At 41.6% G+C, this 17,813-nt stretch overlaps 1 protein-coding gene and 1 long non-coding RNA gene across 4 annotated transcripts; one reads left to right on the plus strand and one right to left on the minus strand.

Moving 5' to 3' along the window:
- Nucleotides 1–989: 989 nt before the first annotated feature.
- On the plus strand, nucleotides 990–8,678 carry LOC117559796. Of its 3 annotated transcripts, none has more exons than XR_004571046.1 (12): nucleotides 990–1,095; nucleotides 2,885–2,915; nucleotides 3,098–3,137; nucleotides 3,693–3,733; nucleotides 3,951–3,999; nucleotides 4,221–4,260; nucleotides 6,888–6,936; nucleotides 7,150–7,190; nucleotides 7,408–7,456; nucleotides 7,678–7,717; nucleotides 8,261–8,301; nucleotides 8,520–8,678. It is a non-coding gene; the product is annotated as an uncharacterized LOC117559796 (long non-coding RNA). The 3 variants fall into 3 exon arrangements; XR_004571048.1 differs by having other exon boundaries at nucleotides 996–1,131; XR_004571047.1 differs by lacking the exon at nucleotides 6,888–6,936.
- Nucleotides 8,679–8,981: 303 nt separating this feature from the next.
- LOC117559795 (minichromosome maintenance domain-containing protein 2-like) lies at nucleotides 8,982–14,281 on the minus strand (the record flags this gene model as incomplete). Its single annotated transcript, XM_034236456.1, has 5 exons — nucleotides 8,982–9,172; nucleotides 10,218–10,327; nucleotides 12,882–13,021; nucleotides 13,289–13,453; nucleotides 14,118–14,281. Coding segments are annotated over 5 exons (746 nt in total), but the record flags the coding sequence as incomplete, so codon positions are not given.
- Nucleotides 14,282–17,813: the final 3,532 nt, after the last annotated feature.

Below are 17,813 nucleotides of genomic sequence, written 5' to 3' on the forward strand. Positions count from 1 at the left end.
CCTGTCCCTCTGACTCCAGGGTCAAGCTAAGCCCCTCCCCTTCAGACCGACCCCACCCATCCATTCACCACCACCAGGGCCAAGCAAAGCCCCTCCCCTTCAGACCGAACCCAACTACCCATTCACCACCACCAGGGTCAAGCTAAGCCCCTCCCCTTCAGACCGACCCCACCCATCCATTCACCACCACCAGGGTCAAGCTAAGCCCCTCCCCTTCAGACCGACCCCACCCATCCATTCACCACCACCAGGGTCAAGCTACCCGGGGGGTTTCATCGGATCGGTTCTCCACTCCCGAACGAAACTCCTGCTCAACGGGCGTCGGGGCCTAATCGCCAAAACTCCATTACATTAATTTGTGTATTCCTGGCAATAAATATGTGTTCTTCCATCAAAACCGTCTCCTGATTGAACTGTCATTAGGACATTTGAGCTCTTTTGTTCAGTATCATATAAGGTCAACTAAAGGAAAGGATGATGATGTGCTTATGCTGCAGAAATAACACGTGTGATAATATATAAATATTAATAAATGGTAGATTAAAACTTTAACATTGGATCCTGAAGTGCTATACTGGTTAAAATGTTTCCTCACAAAACTGGTGTTTAAATGAATTATTCTACCTTTAATATGAGAGTAAACTCAATGAAGCTACTGACGGTATACATATTTATTCCTCACTTGAGTATTTCATCATCTACTTTATACTTCTGCATTACATCTCATTACTTTCCCCTCACTATACATTTATCTTACTACTTTAATACCTTTATTAGGATTATTAATACAGAATATAATCATAAATAAGTCAAAAAGGTTGATTGCAGTTAATTAAGGTTAAACTCTAACTCTGTTATTTAAGTATATTTTGATGCTTATTCATTTATAGATGTTAGAAAGTTATTTTACTGTTAGTACTTTTACTTTAAAGTACTTTCTTTCCCTGATACCCAGTGCGCATGTGCGAGGCGTATTTAATGCGTAAGGACCCGGATGTAGTTCTCTTTCCTGAATGAACAGCCACGAGCAGAACGCAGTTCTTCTCCCTCACAGAGAAACTGAGAAACTTCCTCATGTTTCTCTGCAGGATGAAGGTAGGAGCAGAGAGAGGACTTCATGTTTTCACTGAGGTGATGTTCATGTTTTCACTGAGGGGATTTAGAACCACGTGGTTTGAGATGCATGTTAGCTCGTTAGCTCACAGCTAGCTCCGCCACGTGGCTCAACAGGAGGCTTCAGAACTAGGGGGTAAAGCTTTGATATCATCTGATACGATAGCTTGTGTTTAACTTTGCGAGGTTATTATTGATATGTTTCTGCAGCAGAGCACCGTAACACGTGCAACACAACACACGGTCTCCAGGTAGATCCTGCACAGATTCACCTGAGGGATCAGTGTTGATGCTCACAGCAGAGAATACATAGTTACATTCCTGCATTCAAAAGATGCTAAACTGCAGGTTATCATAATGGGCTTTAACTATTAAATGCAAAGTCATCATGCAGAGTGACACCTTTCAGAATAATGTATATATTATAGGGTTTATAATTACAGCTGTTAAAAGCGAGGCTATTTATTAACTTTAAAGAGCCCACTGTCAGGGATTAACATGTGATTTTATATTAATCTGCATGGTAGCTAAAGGCAGTAAAGTACCATTTTCTGACATGTTTAATACATTAAATAAATAAATAAGGAAGCTACAACTACCTTTTTTAAATGTGTACTAAATGCACTTAGTTACTGTCCAGCACAATGTTCATAATGCACCTTTTGTAAACATTGCGGACAGACCAGTCACATTACCTTCAATCTTAATAGTAATTTCAATCAAATACAAAATGTAAATAAAGTTTTATAGCCTTTTTAATTACCATGTCATTGAACTCCATTGAAAGTGATGATTACATTTTTGACAAGAAAACATCCTAAATCTTAATTTGTGGAGGACGTATTTTATCTTTGAAACCGGGTAGCTGTCGGGCAGTGGCTCAGTCAGTGGACTGTGAGCCGTAGGGTCGCCGGTTCAAGTCCCCGAACAGATATGGAGTGTGGCCCCTGCAGAAACCATACATCATCCCTCAGACAGATCTAAAGATAGAGGCGTCCTCAGTAAATCTGGACCGCAGTCAGAGGTCATGGCAGACAGTAAACATCTCAAATAGAAAATAAATTGCATCAACAAAAAAGTAGAAAATATACACGTTGAATTACAAATATAAAGCAAGTTATTCCACCTCTCACATTCTGTAAATATAATAACTTGCTTTATATCTTGTTGTTCATTTGTAAATTCAACATGTATATTTTCTTGTTAATGCCATGTCTTTTTATGCTGCTTTGGGATCAATAAAGTATTATCTTATTCAAGTATGTAAGGAATGGAATATTACATTGAAAATATCCTAAATCTTACTTTATGAATGATCTGTACTTGAAGCTCCATCTCATGGACTCTCTGGACAGGTAGCTGTGGTCCCTGCAGAAACCATAAATCATCCCTCAGACGGATCTAAAGATAGAGGCGTCCTCAGTGAATCAGGTCGTGTTAGAGGTCGTGACCTGCTGTTGAACCTGCATGCTGCCAGGCTGTGTTTCACTGTGACCTCTGACCCCTCCAGTGATCCATCATCATATCGGCTGCTTCTAAACTACAGATTATTCATGCCGGCCGCAAATCAATACGTCACTCCTGAGTCATTATTAAGGCGCTCTGGAAAGCTACTGACACATTTCGGACCGGGTCGATCCATATTCTATATTTCTGAATGACAGATCTTTCTCCATCTGTCATGGTCCCATGATGCCACAGGCATGAGTCACTTGGAGAGATTGCTAACGACACATGTATTAACTCTGAATCCGTTGTCTTTTCTCTTCAGGTGTGCAGATGCGTGGCTGTGATTGATGAAGGTGAGTGAAGTATTTGACACTTTAATTGTGCTGCAGCTGGAGACGTGATGATTTCTACAAACATGCCGTTTACCCATCAGACACCAAGATGGTGACGCTGTGACGAACTGAACCTCCAGCGCAGTAAAATAATTCACGTCTTTTAGACCAAATGTTTTGTTAATCTCTTGTTTCTCCTTCAGATGTGGAGCTTCTGTCAATCCTCCGTCTGCTGATCAGGAGGTGAGTTCACAAATTATCTGGAGCTTCTCCAATAGTTTTGTTTAATTTGAACTAGGGCTGCTCGATTATGTCCAATCATAATCTCGATATATTTGGGTCAATAATTGATATCACGATTATTAAAAACGATTATCCATTTACTTTGAAAACATCAATTTATTGGATAAAATGTTCTTGAACAGTTGATTACCCTGAACTTTAAGTATAATTCAAATGAAAAACCAATCGTATTATTTCGTAATCGTTGCAAGCCATAATCGTAATTGAGATTCAAATACGATTTAATTGAGCAGCCCTAATTTGAACTGAACTTCGTAGTCAAAGTATTTCCAACCCTGGTTATTTAAACAGCATTAACTTATGCAAGTCAAACATACTTAATTCTTAAAATGAGCTCTAGCAGCTGGAGACGTGATGAGTTCTACAAACATGCCGTTTACCCATCAGACACCAAGATGGTGACGCTGTGACGAACTGAACCTCCAGCATGCAAACTGAAATCGGGACATTAAATGTATTTAGTGGATATTAATCTCTGTCCTGTTTCTCCCTCAGATGCTGCAGAAGTCGTCCTGAGAAAAGCACCTGATCAGGAGGTGAGTTTATCAATAATGCAGGAATTCTAAAATGTGTTCCAGACGAGCGAAGGCAACTCTAGCAGCTGGAGAAGTGATGATTTCTACAAACATGCCGTTTACCCATCAGACACCAAGATGGTGACGCTGTGACGAACTGAACCTCCAGCTTCATGAAATCCCTCAGGACTGTTTAGAGTAACTTTCTTTATTAATCCAAGTCCTGTTTCTCCCTCAGATGCTGCAGAAGTCGTGCTGCGGTCCTGAAAACAAAGCCTGATCAGGAGGTGAGTTTATAAATAATGTGGAGCTTCTCAAATGAGTTCTAAATGAATGTTCTAGTGCGAAGGCAACTCTAGCAGCTGGAGAAGTGATGAGTTCTACAAACATGCCGTTTACCCATCAGACACCAAGATGGTGACGCTGTGACGAACTGAACCTCCAGCGCAGTAAAATAATTCACGTCTTTTAGACCAAATGTTTTGTTAATCTCTTGTTTCTCCTTCAGATGTGGAGCTTCTGTCAATCCTCCGTCTGCTGATCAGGAGGTGAGTTCACAAATTATCTGGAGCTTCTCCAATAGTTTTTAATTCGATGTAAACTTGGCTTGCTATTTTAAGGAAAGCATTTCCAACCCTGGTTATTTAAATGGCATTAACTTATGCAAGTCAAACGTACTTGGTTCTTAAAGGTCCCATGTCATGGCCATTTCCACTGATCATAATTCCAGTGTTGAGGTCTACTAGAATAGATTTATACTGTGCAATGTTTCAAACTCATTGGTTTCTCACAGCATCTCTGTAAACTCTATTCACTGCATTTCACTCTCTGCCTTAAAGGAAGTCTCCAGTCATTAGATAGTTAATAAAAACTTCAGTATTTAGTGAAACATTATGTTTAAACCATACCCTGAAGGAATCAGCGATATTCCCCGGTAAATAATGATTTTATAGCTCTTTTTTTTATCAAAACCTGTATATTCCGTCAGGCAGCTGCCATTTTCAGTAGTCACATGGTCCGAAAAACTAGGTTGTGACGTCATCTATGCGTTCACTTTGTAAACACACGAACAGCTCATTCGACAAAAACATGGCGGAGTATTTGAGTTCGGACTCGTCAGCCGAGGAAGAAGTTTAGAAAAATAAAGTCCAGGCGGACTTACTTTGAATTATCACTATAGGTATTCATTGCATCCAAATACAACTGTAAAAAACATACTCTGTTATCCTCTTAGGCCCCACGGACCCGGTTCCAGGGCCCAAATCGCGTCATTTGCAGGAAACAACGTCTAAGGAACTTTAATATTTAATAAACTATGAATATTTTATATCCATATAACGGGAAAAAAACTCTTAACTGATCTTTTTCATTTTTTTCTTCAAAAAAAAGCACACAATGCTAACAGTGAGCCTCTGAATTAGCCCAGAGCGAAAAATGCTAACCTATTACTGCACCGGAAATCACTCCTAGCTCCCTTATTACTTATCCTAGCTGCACATCCAACACATCGTTTATGATCGTAAAGACACAGAATCTAACGGTGCTCACCTCAACACTGAAAGATACAAACTCGCGACGTTATCAACAAAAACGTACATCAAAACAAGTGGCGGTAGGTACTAACATGCGCTAGGCTAACATGGCTTACCTTGGTCTTTGTCTGGTCTTCAATGGCATTACAACGATAAAAACGATGATGTAGTTAATCCATAGGTTAATATCCAATGTGGCTGTGTCCCCTTTGAAATGTTCTGATAATCTATAAGCAATAAAACTGCAATTCCGTTATCTGCTGTCCGCTCTGTGCTCCGTGCGCTCTGGGTCCTGCAATTCCTGCTTCCTTACGTAGTAAACAATAAGTAAAGTCTGCTGAGTAATGTGCTTACGCTGGCTGGCATTGGCAGTGCACTGCATCCCCATTAAGTAATGGTTGATTAATAAATCCCATTGTATGTTTCACCATACTCTTAGAGTAGTCGTCCAGAAACTTGAAATGTTCGCTGCATACATGCGCCTGTGGATCTTTCGGTTCGGGCCGAGCACATTTCGCTAGCCACTGCCTCCGAACGTACTTCCTACGCTTACCCGTTGGCAATAGATGGAACCGAGCATTCCGTGGATTGTTCCTATCCCAATTGTGGCAATGTTTCGCGATACAATGAGGCATATTTCTATAGAATTGTAAGAGTAAACAACATGAACAAAGCACATACGTCAATTTGTCCTCAACACCAAACGCATAGTTCACGTCACTTCCGGTAAAATAAGTCATGTGACTCGTCAAAATGGCGCCGCCCACAGGGTTGATGTTATTTCGGTAATTAATCAGCTTAAAATCACTGATAACGTCATCGGATAAAAAAAAAAGACTGGTAGAGACTGGTCTGTTTTATCGGATGATAATTATTTAAAAATGCGTGTCATGAGCATTGCCTCCCTTTAACGGCTCGTTGGAGCTCCAGTAGCTCCAGCCCCCACCCTCCCTGTGAGCAGTGTGCTTTGATTGGTCGGGACGTTGTGAATCGCGCTGAGCGTGTGGTTTCCTTGTTTAGCGAAACAAAGCCAAACTCATCCTGAGCACACACAAAGTCACAGCCGAAGTAAAAACAATAAGTGTGGCTTGATATCGAGAAAGAAGAAGGTTGATAAACGCAGAGAGAATTTCGCCGCGATCCCAACTGTCTGTAATCAGCCTGCAGCCAGGGAGGAGAGATCAGCAGAGCTGCCTGCACTGAGTGTGTGAGGAAGTCCGTGGATTGGTCAATTTGGACCAATCAGCCTGGTCATAGCTCTGGGCGTGGCTACTGGGTATCCCTAGTAGCACCCAGGAAGTAAACAATGAGAAATCTCCAACGAGGCGTTTTGGGGAGGTATTTTCTGTGTTAGAGTTTTACTCGCTACAGGGTGTACTTTGAGGGGTTTGACTCTGCACACCGTTCACATGCAGAACAACCTTCAGAACACAAGGGGACGGGTGATAACCGGAGAAGCATGACATGGGCCCTTAAGTTGAGCTCTAGCAGCTGGAGAAGTGATGATTTCTACAAACATGCCGTTTACCCATCAGACACCAAGATGGTGACGCTGTGACGAACTGAACCTCCAGCTTCATGAAATCCCTCAGGACTGTTTAGAGTAACTTTCTTTATTAATCCAAGTCCTGTTTCTCCCTCAGATGCTGCAGAAGTCCTGCTGCGGTCCTGAAAACAACGCCTGATCAGGAGGTGAGTTCATAAATGATACAGAGCTTCTCAAAAATGTTTTCTAGTTGAGTAATTTCTGCAGCTGGAGAAGTGATGATTTCTACAAACATGCCGTTTACCCATCAGACACCAAGATGGTGACGCTGTGACGAACTGAACCTCCAGCATGCAAACTGAAATCGGGACATTAAATGTATTTAGTGGATATTAATCTCTGTCCTGTTTCTCCCTCAGATGCTGCAGAAGTCGTCCTGAGAAAAGCACCTGATCAGGAGGTGAGTTTATCAATAATGCAGGAATTCTAAAATGTGTTCTAGACGAGCGAAGGCAACTCTAGCAGCTGGAGAAGTGATGATTTCTACAAACATGCCGTTTACCCATCAGACACCAAGATGGTGACGCTGTGACGAACTGAACCTCCAGCTTCATGAAATCCCTCAGGACTGTTTAGAGTAACTTTCTTTATTAATCCAAGTCCTGTTTCTCCCTCAGATGCTGCAGAAGTCGTGCTGCGGTCCTGAAAACAAAGCCTGATCAGGAGGTGAGTTTATAAATAATGTGGAGCTTCTCAAATGAGTTCTAAATGAATGTTCTAGAGCGAAGGCAACTCTAGCAGCTGGAGAAGTGATGAGTTCTACAAACATGCCGTTTACCCATCAGACACCAAGATGGTGACGCTGTGACGAACTGAACCTCCAGCGCAGTAAAATAATTCACGTCTTTTAGACCAAATGTTTTGTTAATCTCTTGTTTCTCCTTCAGATGTGGAGCTTCTGTCAATCCTCCGTCTGCTGATCAGGAGGTGAGTTCACAAATTATCTGGAGCTTCTCCAATAGTTTTGTTTAATTTGAACTAGGGCTGCTCGATTATGTCCAATCATAATCTCGATATATTTGGGTCAATAATTGATAAAAACGATTATCCATTTACTTTGAAAACATCAATTTATTGGATAAAATGTTCTTGAACAGTTGATTACCCTGAACTTTAAGTATAATTCAAATGAAAAACCAATCGTATTATTTCGTAATCGTTGCAAGCCATAATCGTAATTGAGATTCAAATACGATTTAATTGAGCAGCCCTAATTTGAACTGAACTTCGTAGTCAAAGTATTTCCAACCCTGGTTATTTAAACAGCATTAACTTATGCAAGTCAAATGTACTTAATTCTTAAAATGAGCTCTAGCAGCTGGAGACGTGATGAGTTCTACAAACATGCCGTTTACCCATCAGACACCAAGATGGTGACGCTGTGACGAACTGAACCTCCAGCATGCAAACTGAAATCGGGACATTAAATGTATTTAGTGGATATTAATCTCTGTCCTGTTTCTCCCTCAGATGCTGCAGAAGTCGTCCTGAGAAAAGCACCTGATCAGGAGGTGAGTTTATCAATAATGCAGGAATTCTAAAATGTGTTCTAGACGAGCGAAGGCAACTCTAGCAGCTGGAGAAGTGATGATTTCTACAAACATGCCGTTTACCCATCAGACACCAAGATGGTGACGCTGTGACGAACTGAACCTCCAGCTTCATGAACTCATTCACAACTTATCAATCAAATGTGTGGATATTAATCAAAGTGCTGTTTCTCCTTCAGATGCTGATCAGAAGATGTTAATGACCGCTCCGTGTGGGTGCGCTGCATCACCCCCAGAGGGCAGCGTTTCCTGAGAGATCCAAGTCCTCTCCGAAGCCATTGGACATTTGCTTAACAGTTCTTTTGTGTTTCTGTTAATAAAGATTGTCTTATCCCTTAGAGATGTCCAACGTGTGTGTTCCTTTTTGGGGTGCCACTTTTCATGTAGCGAGCGGTTCGGCTATAGTTACTGGGTGCCAGTCAGGTCTGACAATGTATAGTTAAGATCCAGTGAAGCCCTACGAAGGGTACATGTTACCGACGGGAGAGACATCCAGCACATGCTCCTCTAACCCGTACAATGTTTCTGTATTTTCAATAGTAAATGAATACCGTTGAACAAAAACACAACACATATCTTTAAATGCAGACAAATACTAGTCGGTGTACATATTAAAGTTCATTATGACCGCCCTACCTGTGCTTTGACCCTCTGGATTGGAGGTTTTACTCCTCGGTGATGTAGGATCCAGCTCCAGGTGCGTAGGTGTAAATAAATCTCAGGATGTTCTGCTGCAGATCCTCCAGGATGTCGTCTCTCCGCTGCAAACCGTCCACGTGTTTCAGGTCGCAGGGAAACACAGATTCTGGGGGAATAATGAGCGCTGAGGCTCCTGGAGGAAAGATAAATATATACTTTATTAGATGAATAGTTTGTTTAGGCCCCCGGTGCTTAAGAATAATCGCAGGGTCAGGAGAAAAAATGTGGAAAGCTGTTTTTACTGTATGCATGAGTGGGTTAAAATGTAACGTTGGCATAAAATATAAGACACAATGGTATTTATCAATAAATTAAGGGGGGGTCAATTTCATCGCGGGGCAACATCCTCATGGCTGCACTCAAAGGGCCGGTTGTAACTTTAAGACTATTTAAATAAATATATGACATGATTGCCTCTGCGTTGGATTATTATGGGATAGGGTAATCACTTAATGTCTGAAAGCAGAAGGGCAAATAAGTCTTCAGTGTGCATGTCACAAAATGAGATGCATTGTGGGACAAGTAGTTTATGTGCTTCTGTAAAGCGGAATATAATATACTCATTCATTTCAAGTCTTTTCGGGCCACATCAAATGAAATGGAGTTTGAAACCCCTGGTGCTTAATAATAATTGTTGCGTGGTCACGGAAAGAAACAGTAGAGTGATGGGGAAGCTGTATTTACAGTATCTTTATGCATAAACTATATTTATGAACAGGTTCAAATGTATAATGTTGGGATGTGTCAGTGAACTAGGGTAATTCTGAATTGATATAGTTTTTAGTGTTACGAAGGTGATAAGGAGTGCACACTTATACAATCTTGTGTAATGTGCCTTTTCCTAAATGGTAGGAAACAATTCCCACCGTTTAAAATGTTTATGATAACATGAAAGATAACTGATATGCAAGCAAGACTGAAGCAGAAAACTAATTTTAAGCCTCTAAATAAGTGATTAAATTCACTATTTTACAGAAAACAAACGATATACTAAAATGAATTTAATAGCGATGTCAAGTATGAGCAAATTTAAACATCTCAAACGTGTCGTGAAGAGACGCTTTCATATATCTAAACGCGCCCCCTATTGTGCTATTGTACACCTTGTCTGTACATGGGTGCATACATGTTTGAATGCACAATGACTCTAAAAAGTGAAGTTTTAATAAGAAAGGTACCGTGTTTGAGAGTGACCGAGTTCTCACAGAGCAGCACGGCGATCACAGCGTCTTCTTCCTCAACTCTAGGTCTGAGACTCAGTTTACAGTGAGCTTCAGACAGAGAGATCCTACAAACAAACAAGTATTATAAGTGAATGAGCTTTTATAATTAAGTAATGTAAAAGTGTATAAAGTTGGGGATAGTTGAAGCAATTAAATCAGGAGCAGATCATGTAAATGTTTAGAGATTTAAAGTTGCCATTTTGAGTCCATTTCACAGAGTGTCACTCTGTCACCACAGTGAAACAGATTTGACCACATGAAAAATAGTCATTAAAGAGCTCCATCTGGTGGATAGAGGTGGTATTACACTGGACTGTGACTTCACAGGCTATGGGGCAGAAAGTGAGAATATTATAAGTTCATTTGCAGAGTTGGGAAGTAGTGGAGTACAAATACTTCGTTTATGTACTTCAGTACCTTTTTCTGGTATCAGTACGTTACTCCACTACTTATTTTCCTGACCACTTTTTACTTTGACTTCTTACATGTTGAACCCAAATACCTGTACTTTCTACTTCTTTCATGTTGAACCCAAATACCTGTACTTTCTACTTCTTTCATGTTGAACCCAAATACCTGTACTTTCTACTTCTTTCATGTTGAACCCAAACACCTGTACTTTCTACTTCTTACATGTTGAACCCAAATACCTGTACTTTCTACTTCTTACATGTTGAACACAAATACCTGAACTTTCTACTTCTTACATGTTGAACTCAAATACCTGTATTTTCTACTTCTTACATGTTGAACTCAAATACCTGTATTTTCTACTTCTTACATGTTGAACTCAAATACCTGTACATTCTACTTCTTGCATGTTGAACTCAAATACCTGTACTTTCTACTTCTTACATGTTGAACCCAAATACCTGTACTTTCTACTTCTTACATGTTGAACCCAAATACCTGTACTTTCTACTTCTTACATGTTGAACCCAAATACCTGTACTTTCTACTTCTTACATGTTGAACCCAAATACCTGTACTTTCTACTTCTTACATGTTGAACACAAACACCTGTACTTTCTACTTCTCACATGTTGAACACAAATACCTGTACTTTCTACTTCTCACATGTTGAACTCAAATACCTGTACTTTCTACTTCTCTCATGTTGAACCCAAATACCTGTACTTTCTACTTCTTACATGTTGAACTCAAATACCTGTACTTTCTACTTCTTACATGTTGAACTCAAATACCTGTACTTTCTACTTCTCACATGTTGAACACAAATACCTGTACTTTCTACTTCTCACATGTTGAACTCAAATACCTGTACTTTCTACTTCTCACATGTTGAACACAAATACCTGTACTTTCTACTTCTCACATGTTGAACTCAAATACCTGTACTTTCTACTTCTTACATGTTGAACTCAAATACCTGTACTTTCTACTTCTCACATGTTGAACTCAAATACCTGAACTTTCTACTTCTTACATGTTGAACTCAAATACCTGTACTTTCTACTTCTTACATGTTGAACTCAAATACCTGTACTTTCTACTTCTTACATGTTGAACACAAATACCTGTACTTTCTACTTCTCACATGTTGAACTCAAATACCTGTACTTTCTACTTCTTACATGTTGAACACAAATACCTGTACTTTCTACTTCTTACATGTTGAACTCAAATACCTGTACTTTCTACTTCTTACATGTTGAACACAAATACCTGTACTTTCTACTTCTTACATGTTGAACTCAAATACCTGTACTTTCTACTTCTCACATGTTGAACTCAAATACCTGAACTTTCTACTTCTTACATGTTGAACTCAAATACCTGTACTTTCTACTTCTTACATGTTGAACTCAAATACCTGTACTTTCTACTTCTCACATGTTGAACTCAAATACCTGTACTTTCTACTTCTTACATGTTGAACTCAAATACTTGTACTTTCTACTTCTCTCATTTTCCAAACAGCTGGTTCCTTTAGTCTGAATGTGTGTTTGATGCGTGATCATTATTCTTTAGAGTCATTGCGTGCCTATTGATTTGAACACGATCCGTGTATCCATCATTTCCTGGTCTTCTCTAAAGAAGAGGGACCAATGGAAACGTTGTCATGTTGCCGTTGTTCAGCATGGAAACATTCATTAGCTAACAATGACATTATTGTTCTATTAATATAAAGGGAGGTCAGGTACTCTTTAAAGCAGCTGCTAGTTATGGGTACTTTCTACTGAAGTACATTTCAAAGCCTCTTTACTTTCACTTGAGTAAAGAAGTTTAGTCAGTACTTCTACTTTCACCAGAGTATTTTTAAACACGAGTATCTGTACTTCTACTTGAGGAAAGGCTGTGTGTACTTCTACTTGAGGAAAGGCTGTGTGTACTTCTACTTGAGGAAAGGCTGTGTGTACTTCTACTTGAGGAAAGGCTGTGTGTACTTCTACTTGAGGAAAGGCTGTGTGCACTTCTACTTGAGGAAAGGATGTGTGTACTTCTACTTGAGGAAAGGATGTGTGTACTTCTACTTGAGGAAAGGATGTGTGTACTTCTACTTGAGGAAAGGATGTGTGTACTTCTACTTGAGGAAAGGATGTGTGTACTTCTACTTGAGTAAAGGATGTGTACTTCTCTCTGTTATGGAACTCTTACAGTAGCTTGATGGAGGCCACAGAGATCTTGACTCCCTGACTCTGAGTACGGACTCTCCTGCTGGCCATGTAGTATCCATGGAGGATCTTCTCTGCTCCAGGACTCATCTCCACTCTCAGACCCTGAGCGTGATTCAGCAGCTGGAGGCAGAACATTCAAGAGTATTACAGAGTGTAATGTTACCCTTGAGTTAGGGGCATTTTGGCTTCTTAAAATGTACAGTTTTAAATAGTATTGGCTGTATAAATGCAAAGGCATAGATCTTGACATGGGTATAACTTTCTAATTTTGGAAGTTGAACCTCTGCTACTTTAAAACCAACAGTGTCCCTACAGCAGGGGCATAATGTGGAAAAGACCGGCTTTAAAAGGGTCCAAATTCAACATTTTTGTGTGATGCATGTTGACCTCCTGGTAGTCCTGAGTAGTGAAGTCCCAGCAGGAGGGGTACAGGGGTTTCCCAGAATGCACTGCTTGCTGCAGGGTGTGCAGAGGCTGTTCCCCCCCGACATCTCGACACTGCAGAATCAGACCGAAAGCGTCCGCCAGCTGAGAGGACACCGGACCCAGATCCTGCCAAAGAGAGAGGAGAGCGGCTTCAGAAACACGTAACGAGACTCAGAAAGTGACCTGAATATAAAGTAGCTTTGACAGTTATGAAGTCTATTTACACCCTTCCCCCTCCCTGAAACAAACAGCTCTAATTATCCTCGGGGGATCTGCTGTGCTGTCATTTTGTCAGGGAAGGGCACTTCCTTCAAATAAAGTGAATTGTCTCAATTTCCTGTTTTCTCTTTACTCTACAAACAGCATGAGTTCAGTGAAATGGACCTCGTTCAGCAGCTTCAACAACAAGCATACAACGTTTTCTCAAATCTTCTGAGACTCAATACATTGTTTTCTTACATTGAATTGTTCTAAAGAAAGGAATCTACTCGAGAGAACATTTGAGTGTAGCAATGTTTGTGCAATATAAAGGGTTTGGTGGTTCCTAAGGGATCCAAACATGAGTGACTTTGATTCCTCCGTATAGGAACACAGGTCCTGCAGTTTAGGAAGTCAACATGGCTTTCTTAGGACCTTCCACAAGAACACATGAGAACATTTAGGAACGGGTTGTGAATGAGGCCGATCAACTCACTGTCTTGAACCAAACAAGCTTAAGTTTCACTGAAAAAACACTTTATTTTCCAAACTGGTGTTAAATTATCTAAACATGAGTGACCTTTGAACCCACCACAGTTCCCAGCACAGCGTCGGCCCTCAGGCTCCGTTTGGAGGCGTCTGATTGGTCGGCGAGAGCCCAGAAGCTGCAGAGAACCGGGAAGGAGATCTGCTGATCGGCATCTTCTCCGTACCTCTTCCCCGGGATGAACAGCGACACGGAGCTGCTCTCCAGAACTGACACAACGTGAGAACTACCTTAGATCACACTATCTGCTTTCTTTTATGTATTTTACTATTTCAACAATTAGAAACAAAGTGAGCAGGAGCAACAATTAGACCGTCTGAGGAACAAAGTGAGCAGGAGCAACAATTAGACCGTCTGAGACACAAAATGAGCAGGAGCAACAATTAGACCGTCTGAGGAACAAAGTGAGCAGGAGCAACAATTAGACCGTCTGAGAAACAAAGTGAGCAGGAGCAACAATTAGACCGTCTGAGGAACAAAGTGAGCAGGAGCAACAATTAGACCCGTCTGAGGAACAAAGTGAGCAGGAGCAACAATTAGACCATCTGAGGAACAAGTGAGCGAGGAGCAACAATTAGAACGTCTGAGGAACAAGTGAGCAGGAGCAACAATTAGACCGTCTGAGGAACAAAGTGAGCAGGAGCAACAATTAGACCGTCCTTAGAAACAAAGTGAGCAGGAGCAACAATTAGTACCGTCTGAGGAACAAAGTGAGCAGGAGCAACAATTAGACCATCTGAGAAACAAAGTGAGCAGGAGCAACAATTAGACCGTCTGAGGAACAAAGTGAGCAGGAGCAACAATTAGACCGTCTGAGAAACAAAGTGAGCAGGAGCAACAATTAGACCGTCTGAGGAACAAAGTGAGCAGGAGCAACAATTAGACCATCTGAGAAACAAAGTGAGCAGGAGCAACAATTAGACCGTCTGAGGAACAAAGTGAGCAGGAGCAACAATTAGACCGTCTGAGGAACAAAGTGAGCAGGAGCAACAATTAGACCGTCTGAGGAACAAAGTGAGCAGGAGCAACAATTAGACCGTCTGAGGAACAAAGTGAGCAGGAGCAACAATTAGACCATCTGAGGAACAAAGTGAGCAGGAGCAACAATTAGACCGTCTGAGAAACAAAGTGAGCAGGAGCAACAATTAGACCGTCTGAGGAACAAAGTGAGCAGGAGCAACAATTAGACCGTCTGAGAAACAAAGTGAGCAACAATTAGACCGTCTGAGGAACAAAGTGAGCAGGAGCAACAATTAGACCGTCTGAGGAACAAAGTGAGCAGGAGCAACAATTAGACCGTCTGAGAAACAAAGTGAGCAGGAGCAACAATTAGACCGTCTGAGGAACAGTGAGCAGGAGCAACAATTAGACCGTCTGAGGAACAAAGTGAGCAGGAGCAACAATTAGACCGTCTGAGAAACAAAGTGAGCAACAATTAGACCGTCTGAGGAACAAAGTGAGCAGGAGCAACAATTAGACCGTCTGAGGAACAAAGTGAGCAGGAGCAACAATTAGACCGTCTGAGAAACAAAGTGAGCAACAATTAGACCATCTGAGAAACAAAGTGAGCAGGAGCAACAATTAGACCGTCTGAGACACAAAGTGAGCAGGAGCAACAATTAGACCGTCTGAGGAACAAAGTGAGCAGGAGCAACAATTAGACCGTCTGAGGAACAAAGTGAGCAGGAGCAACAATTAGACCGTCTGAGGAACAAAGTGAGCAGGAGCAATATTAGACCGCCTGAGGAACAAAGTGAGCAGGAGCAACAATTAGACCGTCTGAGGAACAAAGTGAGCAGGAGCAACAATTAGACCGTCTGAGAAACAAAGTGAGCAGGAGCAACAATTAGAACCGTCTGAGAAACAAAGTGAGCAGGAGCACAATTAGACCGTCTAAGGAACAAGTGAGCAGGAGCAATATTAGACCGTCTGAGGAACAAAGTGAGCAGGAGCAACAATTAGACCGTCTGAGAAACAAAGTGAGCAGGAGCAACAATTAGACCGTCTGAGAAACAAAGTGAGCAGGAGCAACAATTAGACCGTCTGAGAAACAAAGTGAGCAGGAGCAACAATTAGACCGTCTGAGAAACAAAGTGAGCAGGAGCAACAATTAGACCGTCTGAGGGAAAAAAGTGAGCAGGAGCAACAATTAGACCGTCTGAGAAACAAAGTGAGCAGGAGCAACAATTAGACCGTCTGAGGAACAAAGTGAGCAGGAGCAACAATTAGACCATCTGAGGAACAAAGTGAGCAGGAGCAACAATTAGACCGTCTGAGAAACAAAGTGAGCAGGAGCAACAATTAGACCGTCTGAGGAACAAAGTGAGCAGGAGCAACAATTAGACCATCTGAGAAACAAAGTGAGCAGGAGCAACAATTAGACCATCTGAGAAACAAAGTGAGCAGGAGCAACAATTAGACCGTCTGAGAAACAAAGTGAGCAGGAGCAACAACAATTAGACCGTCTGAGGAAACGAAGTGAGCAGCGGAGCAACAATTAGAACCGTCTGAGGAAACAAAGTGAGCAGGAGCAACATTAGCACCAGTCTGAGGAAACAAAGTGAGCAGGAGCAACAATCTAGACCGTCTGAGGAAACAAAGTGAGCAGGAGCAACAACTAGGACCGTCTGAGGAATACAAAGTGAGCAGGAGCACAATTAGACCGTCTGAGTGGAACAAAGTGAGCATGAGCACAATTAGACCGTCTGAGGAAACCAAAGTGAGTCAGGAGCAAACAATTAGACCGTCTGAGAGAGAAACCAAAGTGAGCAGGAGAACAATTAGACCGTCTGAGGAACAAAGTGAGCCAGGAGCGAACAATTAAGACCAGTCTGAAGCAAATCAAAGTGAGCAGGAAGCAACAAGTAGACGTCGGAGAGGAAACAACAGTGAGGCAGGAGCAAACAATTAGACAGTCTGAGAAGGAAACAAAGTGAGCAGGAGCAACAATTAGACCGTCTGAGGAACAAAGTGAGCAGGAGCAACAATTAGACCGTCTGAGAAACAAAGTGAGCAGGAGCAACAATTAGACCGTCTGAGAACAAAGTGAGCAACAATTAGACCGTCTGAGAAACAAAGTGAGCAGGAGCAACAATTAGACCGTCTGAGAAACAAAGTGAGCAGGAGCAACAATTAGACCGTCTGAGGAACAAAGTGAGCAGGAGCAACAATTAGACCATCTGAGAAACAAAGTGAGCAACAATTAGACCGTCTGAGGAACAAAGTGAGCAGGAGCAACAATTAGACCGTCTGAGAAACAAAGTGAGCAGGAGCAACAATTAGACCGTCTGAGGAACAAAGTGAGCAGGAGCAACAATTAGACCGTCTGAGAAACAAAGTGAGCAGGAGCAACAATTAGACCGTCTGAGAAACAAAGTGAGCAGGAGCAACAATTAGACCGTCTGAGAACAAAGTGAGCAGGAGCAACAATTAGACCGTCTGAGGAACAAAGTGAGCAGGAGCAACAATTAGACCGTCTGAGAAACAAAGTGAGCAGGAGCAACAAGTAGACCGTCTGAGGAACAAAGTGAGCAGGAGCAACAAGTAGACCGTCTGAGGAACAAAGTGAGCAGGAGCAACAATTAGACCGTCTGAGAACAAAGTGAGCAGGAGCAACAATTAGACCGTCTGAGGAACAAAGTGAGCAGCAACAATTAGACCGTCTGAGAAACAAAGTGAGCAGGAGCAACAATTAGACCGTCTAGAAGTGGAAAAAGGAGCAGAGCATCGTGAGAAAGTGAG

The sequence above is a fragment of the Gymnodraco acuticeps genome, unplaced genomic scaffold (assembly GCF_902827175.1).
Source record: "Gymnodraco acuticeps unplaced genomic scaffold, fGymAcu1.1, whole genome shotgun sequence".
Taxonomy (NCBI): domain Eukaryota; kingdom Metazoa; phylum Chordata; class Actinopteri; order Perciformes; family Bathydraconidae; genus Gymnodraco; species Gymnodraco acuticeps.